The 15,005-nt window shown below is 41.1% G+C and overlaps 1 protein-coding gene and 1 long non-coding RNA gene across 2 annotated transcripts in view; one reads left to right on the top strand and one right to left on the bottom strand.

Annotated features, from left to right (window-relative positions):
• The first annotated feature begins 5,803 nt into the window (after positions 1–5,803).
• On the top strand, positions 5,804–6,230 carry LOC146978511 (uncharacterized). The gene is made up of 2 exons (XR_015037088.1): positions 5,804–5,923; positions 5,977–6,230. It is a non-coding gene; the product is annotated as an uncharacterized LOC146978511 (long non-coding RNA).
• ext1b (exostosin glycosyltransferase 1b) overlaps positions 5,925–15,005 on the bottom strand; it is a 115,387-nt gene continuing 106,306 nt past the window's right edge. Inside the window, exons 8-11 of the mRNA XM_085791240.1 lie at positions 14,528–14,617; positions 12,327–12,487; positions 10,708–10,879; positions 5,925–8,998 (exon numbers count right to left, since the gene is read on the bottom strand). Coding sequence (XP_085647366.1) covers positions 8,813–8,998; positions 10,708–10,879; positions 12,327–12,487; positions 14,528–14,617 — 609 coding nt within the window. The 3' untranslated portion in view covers positions 5,925–8,812. The remainder of the gene's footprint in view (positions 8,999–10,707; positions 10,880–12,326; positions 12,488–14,527; positions 14,618–15,005) is intronic.

The following is a 15,005-nucleotide window of genomic DNA, read 5'->3' as shown; positions in this document are numbered from 1 at the left end:
GACAACCTAGTATGCCATGTCTCGACATTGTAGACTAGCCGTAAATATATGAAATGCAAGCACTGTGGTGGAGAAGACGTAAATATATGAAATGCAAGCACTGTGGTGGAGAAGATCACAGAGTTAGTACAGGATAGTGATGGAGTTGCACCTACTTACTGTACTATACCTGGACTCACCTTCTGGCACAGAACTATCTCTGGAGATGGATTTGCTCAGGTAGGGAGGAAGCTCACGTGGCCGAGGCAGAGAGCCGCCTTGTCCGAGTCGGAGGCAGCGTCAGCAGTAATGTGGTCGTAACAGACTGCCGAGGTGAAGAGGGAGTGGAGCCGGAAGGCAAACCTGTCTATTCAGCAGCTGATTTATGTTTGAACCCTCACCTACAGTCATGAAGTTTGGGGAGAGACTAAAAGAGGGGAGAAGGAAGGAGGGAAGGATAGGGAGCTCAGGCATCTGTGGGAGCTCAAGAGGTTTGGGCATCTGATCATCCTCTCAGGTGCCTGTTATTGGATGTATTCCTCTGGATCCACCTGGTAGGAGCCCCCCTTTTATGACACTTTATGATGTTTTTTTTTTTTTTTAATTTCTTATACTAAAAGTCCACTTTTCCTTTCAGTTTAATGGGAAATATTTTTAACAGATACCTGGAATACTCTGGATATGTATAATATCTTAAATTTCATGATGGTGTTGATGAATGAATTTGTAATAGGCTGAAAGTAAACACCAATGTATAAATGTACTGAACAACTTAAAATAGTACAGTAAGTAACTGGATTCAGCTGTGGGTTTCAGTTTTTACTCGACCTATGGTGCCACCACGTCTTACATCTGTTGTAAACAAGACTGTGGGCACATCTCCACTGAAAACATGAGCTCTCCAGTTAAACTTTGAACTACACCTTCTGTTCACTGCCATGTCCTTATATGTGGGAAATTACTTAGACTATACTCACAAAAAGGTAGGGATAGTCAACTTTCGGGTAAAATGTATAGACAATGTAAAAGGTTCATGCTACAGTGATACTATACTATATCATGAAAGTAGATGTAGCCTATGGCAATTTCTTCATCTCAAACAATATATTGAAGCAAAAGCTAACAATAGTGGTGAGTATACCACAATAAAACATGTCAATGTCTGAATAAGTTGTCATGGACGTCCACTTCTCTGTCTTTCTGTGACTCTTCCAGTCTCTGTTCAACCTGCTGATGACTCTCTGTGACACTCTGAGCTCAGTGGACACTTCCCTCTGACAACATCCCATCGTCTGAAGCTTCGACATGTCCGGTTGCTGTTGATGGATTGTTAGGTTGTTGTTGTCTTGGTCTATTGACGTCACAATGTGAACAGCACGATGAAGAGGACTGTTTCAACACAAACTCTCATTGAAGCAGAACATTTAGTGGTGGATTCATGGATCAGAGACTCACCTTGTTAGAGAACAGCATCTTATGTTATAAATACTAAAACACTGAACAGTTGGACATGTGTGTTCAAAGGTTTAGGGAAGGTTAAATTAAGTTCACTTGGAAAGGTTATGGAAAGCCCATTATCCCTAACTTTTTGTGAGCAGTGCACTGTATGTCGGAAGAGAAAGCCAAACCAGAAATATACTACTATATTTTTTTGTTTCTTTTTAACATACAAAACATGAACAAACTATATCTTGATACAGTTCTTTTTTTATTTAAGCAATAACTTGTCAAAGTTTCTGATTGACCTCAAACCTACTGTGGCATTTCTGTGCTGCTCTTCCTTGTAGCTGACATTTGCACAGATATCAGTATATCTGCAGTAAGCTGATCTCATCTGACACAGCGGCCTGGCTGATTTGTCCTGTCTACAGCTACACAGTAACAACATGGCTCTTAACTGTCGTCACTCATCTGTGTGTAATTTCGGATAGATGATTAAATAAATAAACACCTGATCTGCATGAGCGCAGCTTTGCTTTTCCACATAGCTTCACGCTGAGCGGTTTGGGAGTAAATAAATCTGACAGTTATCTGAGGGGTTGTTTGAGTGATCAAAGTTTGATTTATTACCGCAGACGTGGCTGCGACACATGATCCAAATCATAGCTGTTTCAAAGCTGCAGTTTCTCTCTGGGCGCTGTGAGGTTGTGAAGAGATTACGACTTGTGAGAGCATCCACCTCACTTTGCATCCATCACAAGGTCAGTCAGAAGAAGAGAAGAAGATACTTTTTTTTTTTTTTTTTTTGCCAAAACTGGATTTTTTCTACCTGATCACCATCTTTTGACAATTTTCTTGGGAATCAGGAGTTTTCCTTATTAGAGAGGCCGTTCTTTAGCTTGGGAAGATTGTTGAAATGCTGATGAAAGTTGATGAAAGTAGTTTTTTGACCATTTACAGATTATCTACTTTGAGATACTTGGTGAATTCAGATCTTTTTCTTTATTCTCATCCTTCAACAAGCCAGTCAATTCAACTGGGTGGAGCCGCTGTTCCAGTTTTAACGGGTTTTAAAGGGATAGTTCACCCAAAATTCAAATTGCACTCATATACTCACCCTCATTAAACTAAGGGCTGGGAGAAGTTTCAGAGTTACCACTTTTCTTCGTAACAAAAAGACACACCAAAAAACATCCAAATACCTCCATGCTGCTCGTATGTAATGTCCGTCTTGTATTGAAGCCCCGAAATGCGAAATTGTTCCGAAAAAAATTAAGTAAGTCTATATTTCAAGCTTGTTTGTAGCAGAAGCTCCTCTTACTGGTTCCCTGAACCAGTAAAAGAGAAAGAGAGAAAGAGGCAAAAGAGAAAGAGAGAAAGAGGCATTCTCATTCCACACAAACATGAAATACGAGCTAAAATCTGAGTACATGTGTGCACTGATACGCTGGCATGTGTCCTCGATGTCAGGTCACAGATATGCACAAGAATATCAGTGTCTGATACGGGTGCATTTAATAATTCAGAGCAAAGCTGGGGTCATATCTAAGATGTGTTATGAGGCCATTGTCCTCAGGGAGACAGAAAAGGACAGATGCATCGTTGGAGCAGTGAGGAGGCTTTCAGCGTGTAGAAGGGAGAAAAAAAAAATCAATGCTGTGAGTAGTGACTAATAAACCCCTCCTCAGTGGTCTAATACAGGGGTGGTTATTATATCTCCGAGGGCAACGCAGCATTGTGGGACTATTATTACTGTACAATTGGAGTGTGTTCTCATTCAGCGGAGGCCGAGGTCAGGGCCTGAGTACTTGTCCATGCACACGCTGTCGCAAATGATGAAGTGAATACAAATGTGCAGGGGTCCGCTCTAATGTTGACAGCGTGAGCAGCAGCACAAAAGGAGCGAACACAAACACAGTGCAGCCTCTCATCACGTTGTCAGTGTGCTTGTTTGTGCAGGAAAAAAACAAAACAAAACTAAGACTCTTCAGACAAAGTGTCTTATAATGTAGACGTTAAAAGTCTGAATCAACTTTTTAATTTTCAGAGGTGAAAGGTCACAGGCAAAAGGTTGAGCCGAATAGAAAAAGTTGTAATTTCTGCTTAATTATCACTTTAAATTAATACAAAGTTAATGTTTGATTGATGGTCTCTGTTGGGTCTTGAATCAAACAAACATGAACCTTTACGTCTTGGGAATAGAAGCTGTTGTCCAGTTACTTCCTCTGTAATTTGGATATTGCTCTTGGCCATATCGAGATTTGGATAACATTGCTATCTGCAACCCTAGTACAAATTGAAGCATATTTTCCGTATTTGACCGCCACAGGCAAATTTTTAAGATTTCAGATAAAAGTCATTAAACCACAACCAAATCTGTGCTTCTGCTCTATTGTGTCATGTAGTTTGAATGGTTTCCAAACGCGTCTTGAACCAGTTCTGACTCAAAAGTACGTTACGCTTCAGTATCTGTAGCAAAACGGTGTCAATTTATAATGTAAACTGTTTTTCTGTAATATGAGAGAAGTTATTCTTGATGTAATAATGTTCTTTAATTAGATATTATAAAATGGAAAAAGAAAATCGGAATCATATCCGCATATTTTTGAACACACAAATTATATTAGCTTGCTCTGTTTATGTATTTAGTTACAGCAGCTATTCTCTCTCAGGTCTGAGTTAGGAAATAAGAAGTTGAATTAAGACTTCGGTCTTAATTCAGTGTCACTACATTAGTTTGTCAGAAACTAAAAAGCTTGTTTTATTTTTTTTAAGTATGACATTTTTGTGGTAACAGATAATATCATCAGTGTCTGTTGATTATTTCAACCCTCAGACAATGATTAGTTATTTGTCTCAAAAATCAAGGCTCGGGTGGGCTCTGAGTGTAGTGTAATTAAACAGAATTATGAATCTAAACAAAGTTGATGAGGATGTTACCCTCACTGGAAACTAATTCAGCAAGATTTTCCATTGAAAACAAGGTTTTCCATTGAAAACAAGGTTTTCCATAGTAAACAGCCTGTTAAAAAAGCACACACAGATATCCACTTATCATCAAATATGAGTTTATTTTTTTTATAAATCATTCTTACAAAATTGGCATTTATCTATTTCATTTGTGACCTCTATAAAAGTCTTCTGTTAATTACAAGGTAGGAGGGAGGAGAAGGCATCAGGACAGCTGGGCTTGACCGAGTCCTTACAGATCAACAGTACTACTGTACTGTACTGTAGTAGTGCCGATTGGTTAAACGCGATGCAGCTTGATATCGCTTGATAAATAATCCCCAAACAGGAAGTGGTCATGCGTGGTCGCCCTAGCAACAGTGTCCAAACACAAAGATGAAAACCGGGAGGAGGGGGGCGTGGGGGTTGTTTGTGATAAAAAGTATGGAATGCTGTGTCTCATCCAGTGTATGAAGGCAGGGCCCGTTCGTGGGGCCGCTGCACATGGTGCTATTGCTGCCCGTCTACTGGAAAACCGCCTGGGACAGACCGTGCTCGGCATGTCAAGAACTCAAATGTTGATAAAAGGCACAAATCAAGAACAGACTAGTTTCCAGAACACATGCCGCCGCCGTCGCTATAAACACCAACTGCCTGGCACATTTTGGGTAAACCTTCTTCCATCTGTGTGTGTGTGTGTGTGTGTGTGAAGCGCAACTTGCATAATATTCCTCCGGATCAAATGACAGGCGTTTGCTTTTGTTTTTTCCAAGTGGGTGCAGAGGTTTTCCCTGTGGCCTCACTCACATCCATCACACTCTGATGATGATGATGATGATACACTGTACTGCACGCCAACTGAAAGATGGGACAGGTTGTTGTCGCCAAGTTTATCTGACCTGAAACGCACGGCTGTGAAAGAGGCAATTTAAACACAACTGTGTCAGAGCCCCAGACCCATTATTGTAATGCATCGGGGGGAAGATGTTAGGAGCCGAATCTGAAAATGTTTCCATCTGGTACAGAGGACCCAGCTGCTTATTATTTTCCATGTTTCAGTTGGCGTAGTCTTTATTGGGACTTTGCAATTTGACTCCCGTGGAGAGCCAAGATGGTGCGGCCCAATCCAATTCTAGATCACTGGTGTATGCAATCTTTTCAGGAGTTGAGACTGCACTACAACGAAGCTGAAAATAGTCCCTCTCTCTTTCTATCTCTCTTCCTCTCTCTCTCTCTGTCTGTCTGTCTGTCTGTGTGTGTGTCTTGGGGGAGTCTCGTATGAGAAAGTGGAGCGAATGTGATGGACGTTTCCCCGGAAAAACCACTGCACATTGAAAAACATAATATGAGCTTGTATATTGGCATCTGTGGATTAATGTGCACAGTGTGTCAAAAATAAAATGAATAAATACCATTAACTCCCCTCAGCGATGCAGGATCAGTTTCACGTACTCGCCACGTCATCTCAAATCGTACACAGTCTTTTTGTTTCCCAAAAAAATAAATATATGTCTATGTACAATGCTGACAGTTGCAGGGATTTGAAATGGGTGGTGTTTTTACTTTTCTTTCTTTTGCTGTTTTTTTTTATTCATTTTTTTTGTTTAGTTTTTTTTTTTTTTTTGCAAAGCTGGGGGACGTGGTTCTCTTGAGATAATCAACAACAGTGATTCAAACAATCTGACATAATAGACTTGATATGGATTCAAACAACATGGTTCTGTGAGGATGAAATGGGGACCAGATGCAGATCAAGTGAGAAGTATGTTTTTTTCCCATAATCACATAACTGCAGATGATCGAAAACTTTTTTTGTTGTGATCATAAAACTGATAATAAATCTCTCCTGGCCAAAACAAAAAGAGTTATGATCCAAACTTCAAGTCCCAGAATGTAAATATGAACATTATATTCAAAACAATTATGTGAGGACAAAAAAAAACATGATAGTTCTGCTTGGTTTGATATGACCTGTAGCTTTGGATACAACACTTGTAAGCATGAACATCCCCATTGTTGACACTGTGAAGGCTTTACAATACATTTTACATAAAGTCTTTGTAGAACAAAACATAAACAAATGAAAAGGTTTAAAAAAAAAAAATGTCATTGAATGTGTGACACTGATACTGATGGATGTTGATGACAGCTACTGATTAACACACACACACTGAAAAGCTTTGGCTGAGACATTAAGCTGAACGCCTGCCTGACAGAAAGGCCACTAAAAGCACGCTGCTTTCATTCAAGTGTCTGCAGACTAAATGTGTGCGTCTGTATGCATGTGTGTGTGTGTGTGTGTGTGTGGACTGTCTGTGCTCTCGGCCTAGAACCTGATGACGGCGCGCAGCAGCTTTCGCCACGAGCCAGCCATTTTCTCCGACAGCCTCTCTCTTTTGAGCGATCAATTAAAAAGGTTGAGAGAGAGCCTGCTTTAGCATTTTGATCTGGGTTTGTCAGATACCAACAAGGTAATTTAAGGTGCAAAATGCCAGGCAGCTTTATGTGGCTACGACAACGATATGAGCAGCTGTTTATGAGTAAAAAGGACAAGCAGGACCGCAGGGGAGGGTGTGTTGGGGAGGGAGGGAGGGAGGAGAGAGAAGGTGGGTGGGGGCTGTCCTCCCAAGGCTAGCATTAGCCAGCAGGTCATGTTTGTGGGTCGCTGCTTTCACAACACAATGGTCCATAATGTTAGAGTGTTTCATCAACAGCTTGTCCCCCGGGAATAAAACAGCACTCCAAATGAAATAGGTTTACCTAATTGAAGCCCAAACGTATCTCTGCCTGACAAATGGAGGATAAAACCTTCTGTCAATTTAATGGCGCTGAGGTTCTCTGATATGTCACAGGGGGGAGAGAAAAAGAGACAGAGAGTGAAAGAGAGAGAGAGAGAGGGAAAAAAAAGAGAGAAGTAATGGTGGCAGGAGAGCCACATCGGACTGATGACTGGAATATTTCAACGCGAGAGTGTCAGGCATTTCAGACTGATGTAGGCAACGTGATGTGCAACAAACAATTTTAAAGGCAGACCCTGATGTCAGTATGGCACTGATGAAAAAAAATCTCTCTGCGACACTCCTGTGAAATGATGCCGGTCACTAAAGACCTGCTATAGTCTGAAATTTTCTCCCTGTAAGGATAGTGCTCTGAGTCCGTGCAGGAAGTTAAAGGAAAAAAAAAAAAAGATGGGTGAAACGAGTTTGGGTTAGAATGCAACGTTCTGCTCCATTTCATCCAGAAATGTTCATTTCACTCATTCCGACGAAGGGAAAATGTACTCCGCTTGAGCTTATGGTTGGATGAGCCAACTTTTCAAGGCTCTGTACACACAACACACACACACACAAGACATACGCACACACACACACACACACACACACACACACACACACACACATACACACACACAGAAGAGTGAAAGTAGAGAGTTGTGAAGGGGTAAAAGAAAACACGATGAAAGCAAGTGAGGAAAAAAAAAAAGATAAGAAAAAGTACAAATGCCATGGTGGGCATGAGAGGAAAATGGGATATGAAACGAGATGTTTTTCTAACTTATCGTAGTGATAACAGTGAAGCAAATAGACCATTAAAAAAGCCATATCAGCACATCAAGGAATGAGCCGAGGATAGGACAGATGTGATGTTTTCAGACTTGAGGCTCAAGGATGTGTGTCGATAGCTGAGAGTATAAGGAGATAATGGCTTCTTTTTCTATGAAAACCTTGTAATAACAGGTTGGACACTGCTGTTAACCTTTTCTGTCTTACGAAAGAAAAAAAAAAAAAGATGATGATGCTCCGATTCAAACGGGTTGACAAGAGCTGATCTGTACAATGAAATGAAACCAACTAAAGAACAGGATTTGCTGGGCTGTAAAGCAAAGCATTTTGGTTGTGAGTCCAGTATTATATATCCTGATGCAGACTGAGAGTTGCTAGGGGCGACTGGTAGGATTTTGCGGTGCGTTGGGGTTGCCAGGTTTCGCGATTGTGGACACCTTCCCTCTTCTACCGTCCTGTACATGTGCCGAAAGAGCAGGAAAGTCAATGTCGTCCTTTGTTCATGTTGTACAAAAAAATATTCTATTCAAGAGTTCTCGTCGTCAGTAGTGTGTGCTGCGTGTTTGCACAATTGCGAAACATACAGTACTGTTTGGCTTGTCCATCAGTTTGTGTACTCCTCTTTGTCCTGTCTGTGTTTGCGTTTTTTGTTTGTGTTGTTCAAATCCAAATGCCATCTGCTTGTTACCTATTCATCCCTTCCCGCGTCAAGTCCTGGCAGCAGCGGCGCTGTGATCATTGGCAATGTGCTGAGTGGAAGACAGAGCTGTGTCGCTCCCCGTCCATCCTGCTGTAGTCCGACTACTCCTTCTACTCTCCACTGAGTCAGTCTCTCGCGCCTCCCCCTGCGTGGGTTCTCCCCCGAGGGGGCGCCGGTCCTGTCAGAGCCTCTCGATGTCCCTGTATTTCTTGCGAAGGATGGAAACCTGGTCCTTGAACAGGACCGGGTCCAGTCTCATCTGGGAGTGGACCAGTGGCATGGCGCCAAACCAGCTGGCGAATTTGTTCATGCAGGTCTGTCGCTGGGCAAAGTGGTCCGGATCAGCCCAGCGAGAAGCCCTCGAAGACTGATGGGAACGAAGAACAGGAGGAAGAAGAAAAGACAAAAGCACAGGTTTAGTCTTGTGGTCACTGTTATAAATAATAATTTCTAAACATCACTGATTCTCGAACCATAATGTTTATAAGAGGGTTTTCTGTAGTCGTTAGGGGGGGTATGTGGAAAGTTTGTTGAGTAACTAAATAAGTGAGAAAGATGAAAAAGATTTAGGATGGAGTTGAAAATCCACATACGATTACTAATTAGTGTTTTGCTGATCTTTAAATACATTTTCACAGTAACCTATTTTTCAAGTTGCAGAGTCTGTTGCAACCCCTGAAAACTACAAGTTGCAGTTCAGAGTGTATGAAATCTTGTTGGCGAGTGAGCAGTGGAGTAATATTTGGAACTGTTAGCTTAAAGGGGAACTATGCAAGTTGGTCACTTATTTGCTGTTTTGGTCTGTTATTTTCCTCTACAGAGCTCCCCCTACAGTTTCAGAGTGCATATCTTTACTGTAAAAAAAAACTCACTGCTAAACCATGTGCATTTGTTTTCAATGAAGCCGGCAAGAAGGCAACCTGTGGAGTGATACCGAGTGAAACATTAACAAGAGATGGGACACCGGGTCGGAGGCGCTGATCTTACAAGGTTGGTTTTCGGCCAAGAGACACTAGGTGGAAAGAAGAGAGCTTCCATTCTCCTCGTACCCAACTCATTTAAATATCACAATTACTCCAAAGCTGTTTTAAAATCTTGCATAGTTCCTCTTTAAAGTATTGAAGAAGTAGTTGATAAATAGCTGAAATAGCTCAAATTAATGGGGTTGAAATAATTGTCTGAAAATAATGAAAAACAGTTAACTGAAAATGATGATAAATAGTTGAAAAAGTTTGGTAAAATCATAAATAGTTATCTAAAAACGGTGAATAAGTAGCAATATCTTTCAATGAACATCACTATCACTACAACACCACTCATGAGTCATGATCCACTTATTAATTAAATATCTGAAACGTGACTGGTGGGGTCAGGGAAAGTGTAGAGCTCTAATCCTTTTGGGATGTGGGTGTAGACACCAGAATAAAACAAACACTGCTTTATGTCAGTGGCAGGAAGGAGACGTAATATTACACAAAAAAAACTGACAATGACAATAATCTGCATTGTTTCATTCAGTCATGATATACAGTCATCCACTGTGACAAGAGAAAACCATTAGTGGCTGGCCGCCGACATTAACGTTTCTCAATAAATCATCAGCTGGATCATATTCTATGTTTGGGAGGCTGGATCCAGACTGAAAAATGATTACGTAATGCTTTAAGACTGACACGACTCTTTCTTTTCTCTGTTTTTGGCTCTACGCTGTTAGTGACTTGTCCTATTTACCCATGGGTCGCACAAAAGACTTTTAAGGGAATAATTCATGCTGTTCATAAAGCAGCAAGGGTTCTCTCCAGCTGAAAGGCCATGACACACACTCAGGGAAGAAAACAACACTGGCTTCAGCATGAATCACGACTTATACAAGGCAGAACAAAATCAAAAGAGGATTATATAACATGAGTGTTTTGTATTCAAGGTTGTAAAATGGCTATTTTGTTCAAATCAATAAAAGTTTGGTTATTTAATGCACCAAATCACTCAACTGGGAGCTGGGGCTTTGGATAATAATCATCAGTCCTAAAAAATATCCACCAGAATGAGGTGTGAGAAGAGTTTCAGTGCTCTTACCTGTCCCATCATGGTCTCCTTATACTGTTTCTTCTGTGTGACCTTGATGGGCGGCAGCTTGGTGACAGCCGAGACCAGAAAGTTCATCAGGATGTCCTCACAGTTGGCCAGCTGGTCCACCATACTCTTCAGACTTGTGGGTAAGTAATTGGTGTACAGGTGATGGTAATACCTGGAAAAAAGGTACCACACATATGAGTCAGAATAAGAAAAGAGAAGACAGTGTGTCGAGCCTTATGGCACACAACGTAGCTGACGAGAAGGCAATCCATGGAGTGGTGGGCAACGTTATATATCACATACGTTTCACGATGTGTATATTTGTGTAGTCTTATCTGTCATAAACAAGAGATTTCGGGTTACGGGGCGTGTTTGTGTCGTAGTGGGATTGGAGGCGCTGATCTTGCCAGGTTGGTTTTCAGCCAAGAGACGGCAGGTGGAAGGCAGAGAGCCTCCATTCTCCCCGTAACAAGTCATTTAACCATCACAATTACTCCGAAGCTGTTTAATTAAGGTAAAAAATCTGGCATAGTTCCTCTTTATGAAATATGTCTTCACAAAGGTGATGATGATGAGGCACAGAAGCCAGAACCAAAGCTAAAACTCAAAAGGTTAAAGCATGTTGCAACATAATTTCCTGGGTGAGGTTTGTTGATACATTTACAAGACTGTGATGGAAGTTAATTTTGTTCAATTCAAATTTGATTCCCTCTCCTACTCATCCTACTAGTGCAGACATTAAACCACAATGTAATTTGCCAACATGCAACATCAAATTCATTATTGTTCCAAATAGATTAAACAATTAAATATTTCATATTAGTTTGTTTCCTGTTTCCAGTTTCTAAAATACAATGATCTGCTACTTTTTTTTTTTTTTAAACTTGTAATATTTGTGGGTTTTAGACTGGTTATCAAAGAAAGACATTTTAAGTATTTTCTGACATTGTATGTTATCAATAATCCCCCTTCAAAAATAAATTTGCTAAATAACTGACCAATAAAATATAGTGATTTGCTCATTCAAGAATATGTCACCAAAAAACCCCCCAACATATTTAACACGCTCACAAATGTTAGACACCTTTACGTTCCAGGTTGAAGCCCTCAGTTTAAACTCTGGGTGCAGCAACCGGCTAATTCTCCACGTCCCTGGATGGATTGAATGATGGACTTATTGAAAGTGATTAAGCGTTGGGCTCCAGTGATTGGCTGACTTCAGATTAATGGACTGCTCCCATCACAGCTGAGTGAAGCCATATTAGAGCTGACAGGGCTGTAGTTTAACTAAACGCGGGAACGTCGTGCAGCAGACAAATTGACATTTTTTGGGGATAAAACATACCCACTGTTTCCCGAGGCTGTGCTACACTGAACATCACACCTACTTTCAAAATCTACAGATCACTGCATCAAAGTTTTGTATCAAAAGAAAGACGAGTGAACACTGGAGAGCAGAGCGGAGTGGAGCTGTGATCCCCGTATAACAGAGAGGGAACAGAGCAGAGGCAAGGAGCATGAAAGAAAAGAGCAGCGCAGAGCAAAACAGTCAAAGGTGCTTCACACGGAGGTAAAAATAGAAAGAAAAAAAAGGTAAGGTGACTGATTAACTATCGTACCTGTGGTAGATGGCGGCCCCGGTCAGCACCATCGAGTAATCATTTGTCCATTTGGATGTGTAGCCCCAGCGCTCCTTGTTGCTGTCCCAGAAGTGGCTGCGGGCCGGGTAACCAACGATGCGCTCTGGGAAACTCTGCCAGACAGTGAAGGCAAAGTCCACCTGGGCAGAGAAAGATGTGAAGTTTACACATCATGATGCAAAACATGGTGTTTGGGACATTTATTAATTTATTACGTAGATGCGTGTTGGGTACCGCTTGATGGTGCAGTTACCAAAAGCATGTCATCAGATTAGCTCAAGGACCCTTTCATCACTGTCAATTAAAATAAGCTTTTATTTCAACCACTTATCCGTGACTTTTCACCATTTAGCTGGCTGTTCTGTATATGAACCACATATTATATGGTTTAGCTATTTCACCTGAACCCATTATGTATTCTTTCATTAATGGATTTCCATTTTTCACAACTGCACTATTGCCAAATACATATAAAGGATGGACCAGCTGAAGGGATTTCCCAACCTGGCAACCACTGCGATAATTGAGCTTATAGCTCACACTGCATAATATTTGCTTTAAAATAATCCCCAAAATTGTAAAACAAAACAATGATGAAACTGGCAAGAGATAACTCTTGAAGACAAAACGTTGAGAAATGAAATTTCGCTATGATTAGTATCGTTGAGATGTGAGCTTTCTGAGTTATTTATAGTACATGTTGTGTAAGAAAAGAGAGAGGGGGGGGGGGGGAGAGAGCAACTATAGGGAGAACTAACAAAGGAACTGCGCACTCAAACACACTTTAGTGAAAATACAGCAGAGGCGAAACCTCATCAAACACAAAGCAGTCTTTCCTAAGCAGCTGCCTGCAGCAAACTTCTGTGGCGGCGATCAAAGCATTCAATCAAATAATTAGATGAAAACATCACAGAGGCCTCAGTGACTCCACTCTGCATTACACCACAATTTACAGCTTTGTCCTGTATTGAGAGAGGATGCTTATATATACATATAATACTCACGTCAAATAGCACCATAAAACATAAACAACATTATTTTGAAATCCCAAAGGAAAAAGAAGAAGAGCTCAGAGGCTGTCGTTTTTTTTCCTTCAAGTAAAAAAAGAAAGATGGTTCAATTATATTACAGTTGCAGGAAGATTTTCTTTTGATGGTGCGTCGTTGTTATAAGTCTACAGGATATTGGTGTCATATTCACTTATTTTCAAAGGAATGACTGTTCAAGAAGTGCTAAAACTTCTTTCAGGAGAACTTTTATTGTGAAGGACAATCCTCTCGCTCACTATCTTGACTTGAAAGGTGAACAAAGCCGAGAGAAGAGAAGGACCAAACAAAGATTTTGTTCTTAGTGAGAGGCCAGCATTTCCACTTAAGTCACTTTTCAAGCACTTTTATATGACAGGGAGTCTGTTCAGAGATCTGTCGTTGTGTTTTACTCTTAATTTTTTCTTTACTTGCTCCATCATTGATGTTGCCTCGCTTCTAAAACTTCAGGGATTCTTTTTGTTCATGAACCAAAATGTCTTCATGGGAGAAAGACGGGTCGATTTGGTTTTTTTTTTTGGGAGGGGGGGCTGGATCTTCCCTTCACTGCCAGCTCTGCCTTGCCATCTTGATCCTCCATACAAACAGCCTTTATGAGATCTAATTCTGCACTGTTCAAAGCAGCATCTGGCTTCCCATGGTGCCGCGCCAAAAAACGTGTCCCCAGAAAAAAAAAAAAAAAACAGCAACAGTCCCGGCAGCATGTGGAACAAAAATGCCCATAACAGTGCTGTTCTCGAATGGGGGATTGGAGAGGTACAGTGCGATTACATGCGCCAGAAGTGTGAAGTAGAAAATGGAAAGAAAGGGAGAGAGAGAGAGAATGAAATGAAGGCGGAGAAATGAAGGCAGATGCGGAGAGGGAGAGCAGCAAGGCTCTGGGAGTGAAAGTTAGAGTAGCTTTAAGAGATTTAAGAATTGAGCTGCAGAGCGATAACTTGAAAACACCAGGGACAAAGAAAAGGAAAGATAAAAAAAAAGAAGAAGAGAAAATGCAATCAGAGGGTTGAATTCGGTACAGACAGAAAGTTTGCAACTTTGTTTTGTCTCAAGAGGACCAGACGCCAGAGACACAAAGACACAGAGAGGGAGAATATGTTTCTGTTCTACTCTAGTTTATCACATTAAAGATACCTCTGTGGTGGACAGCACGGTGTCTTCGTCCAGGCTGAGGACAGCATCGGTCACTATGGTCTCGTAGGGCAAGAAGCGACTGCTCATCACCTGCAGGGGGAGACACAGAGCAAAGAGGGGGATAAGAATAACAGTCAGAACACAAAGGGTTACAACAACCTCTTTAACCAGCATGAAGTCATGATCATCTGTTTGGATGGGGACATTAACAATGGCTGGAACAAAGTCGAGTCTTTGTTTCAGACTGAAGTTTTAGACGTGTCCCCGTTTTCAACACGCTGCATGTTTTCCAAAGCAACAGTGCGGAGGTGTTGATTCACACAGATGACAGCTTCCATTGGACTTGATTGAACTTGATATTAATGTTTCCATGGAAACATTTCATGCAAGTTTCTTTTTCATTTATAAGATATTGTGCCTAACATCAGTGGATGGCTGCATTCTTAACAACCAAGTCAATTGTCTAGGTTGAGTTCAT

This window comes from Trachurus japonicus, chromosome 11 (assembly GCF_045865225.1).
Source record: "Trachurus japonicus isolate A0001 chromosome 11, Traja_1.0".
Taxonomy (NCBI): Eukaryota; Metazoa; Chordata; class Actinopteri; order Carangiformes; family Carangidae; genus Trachurus; species Trachurus japonicus.
This window is presented reverse-complemented; position numbering and strand designations above follow the sequence as displayed.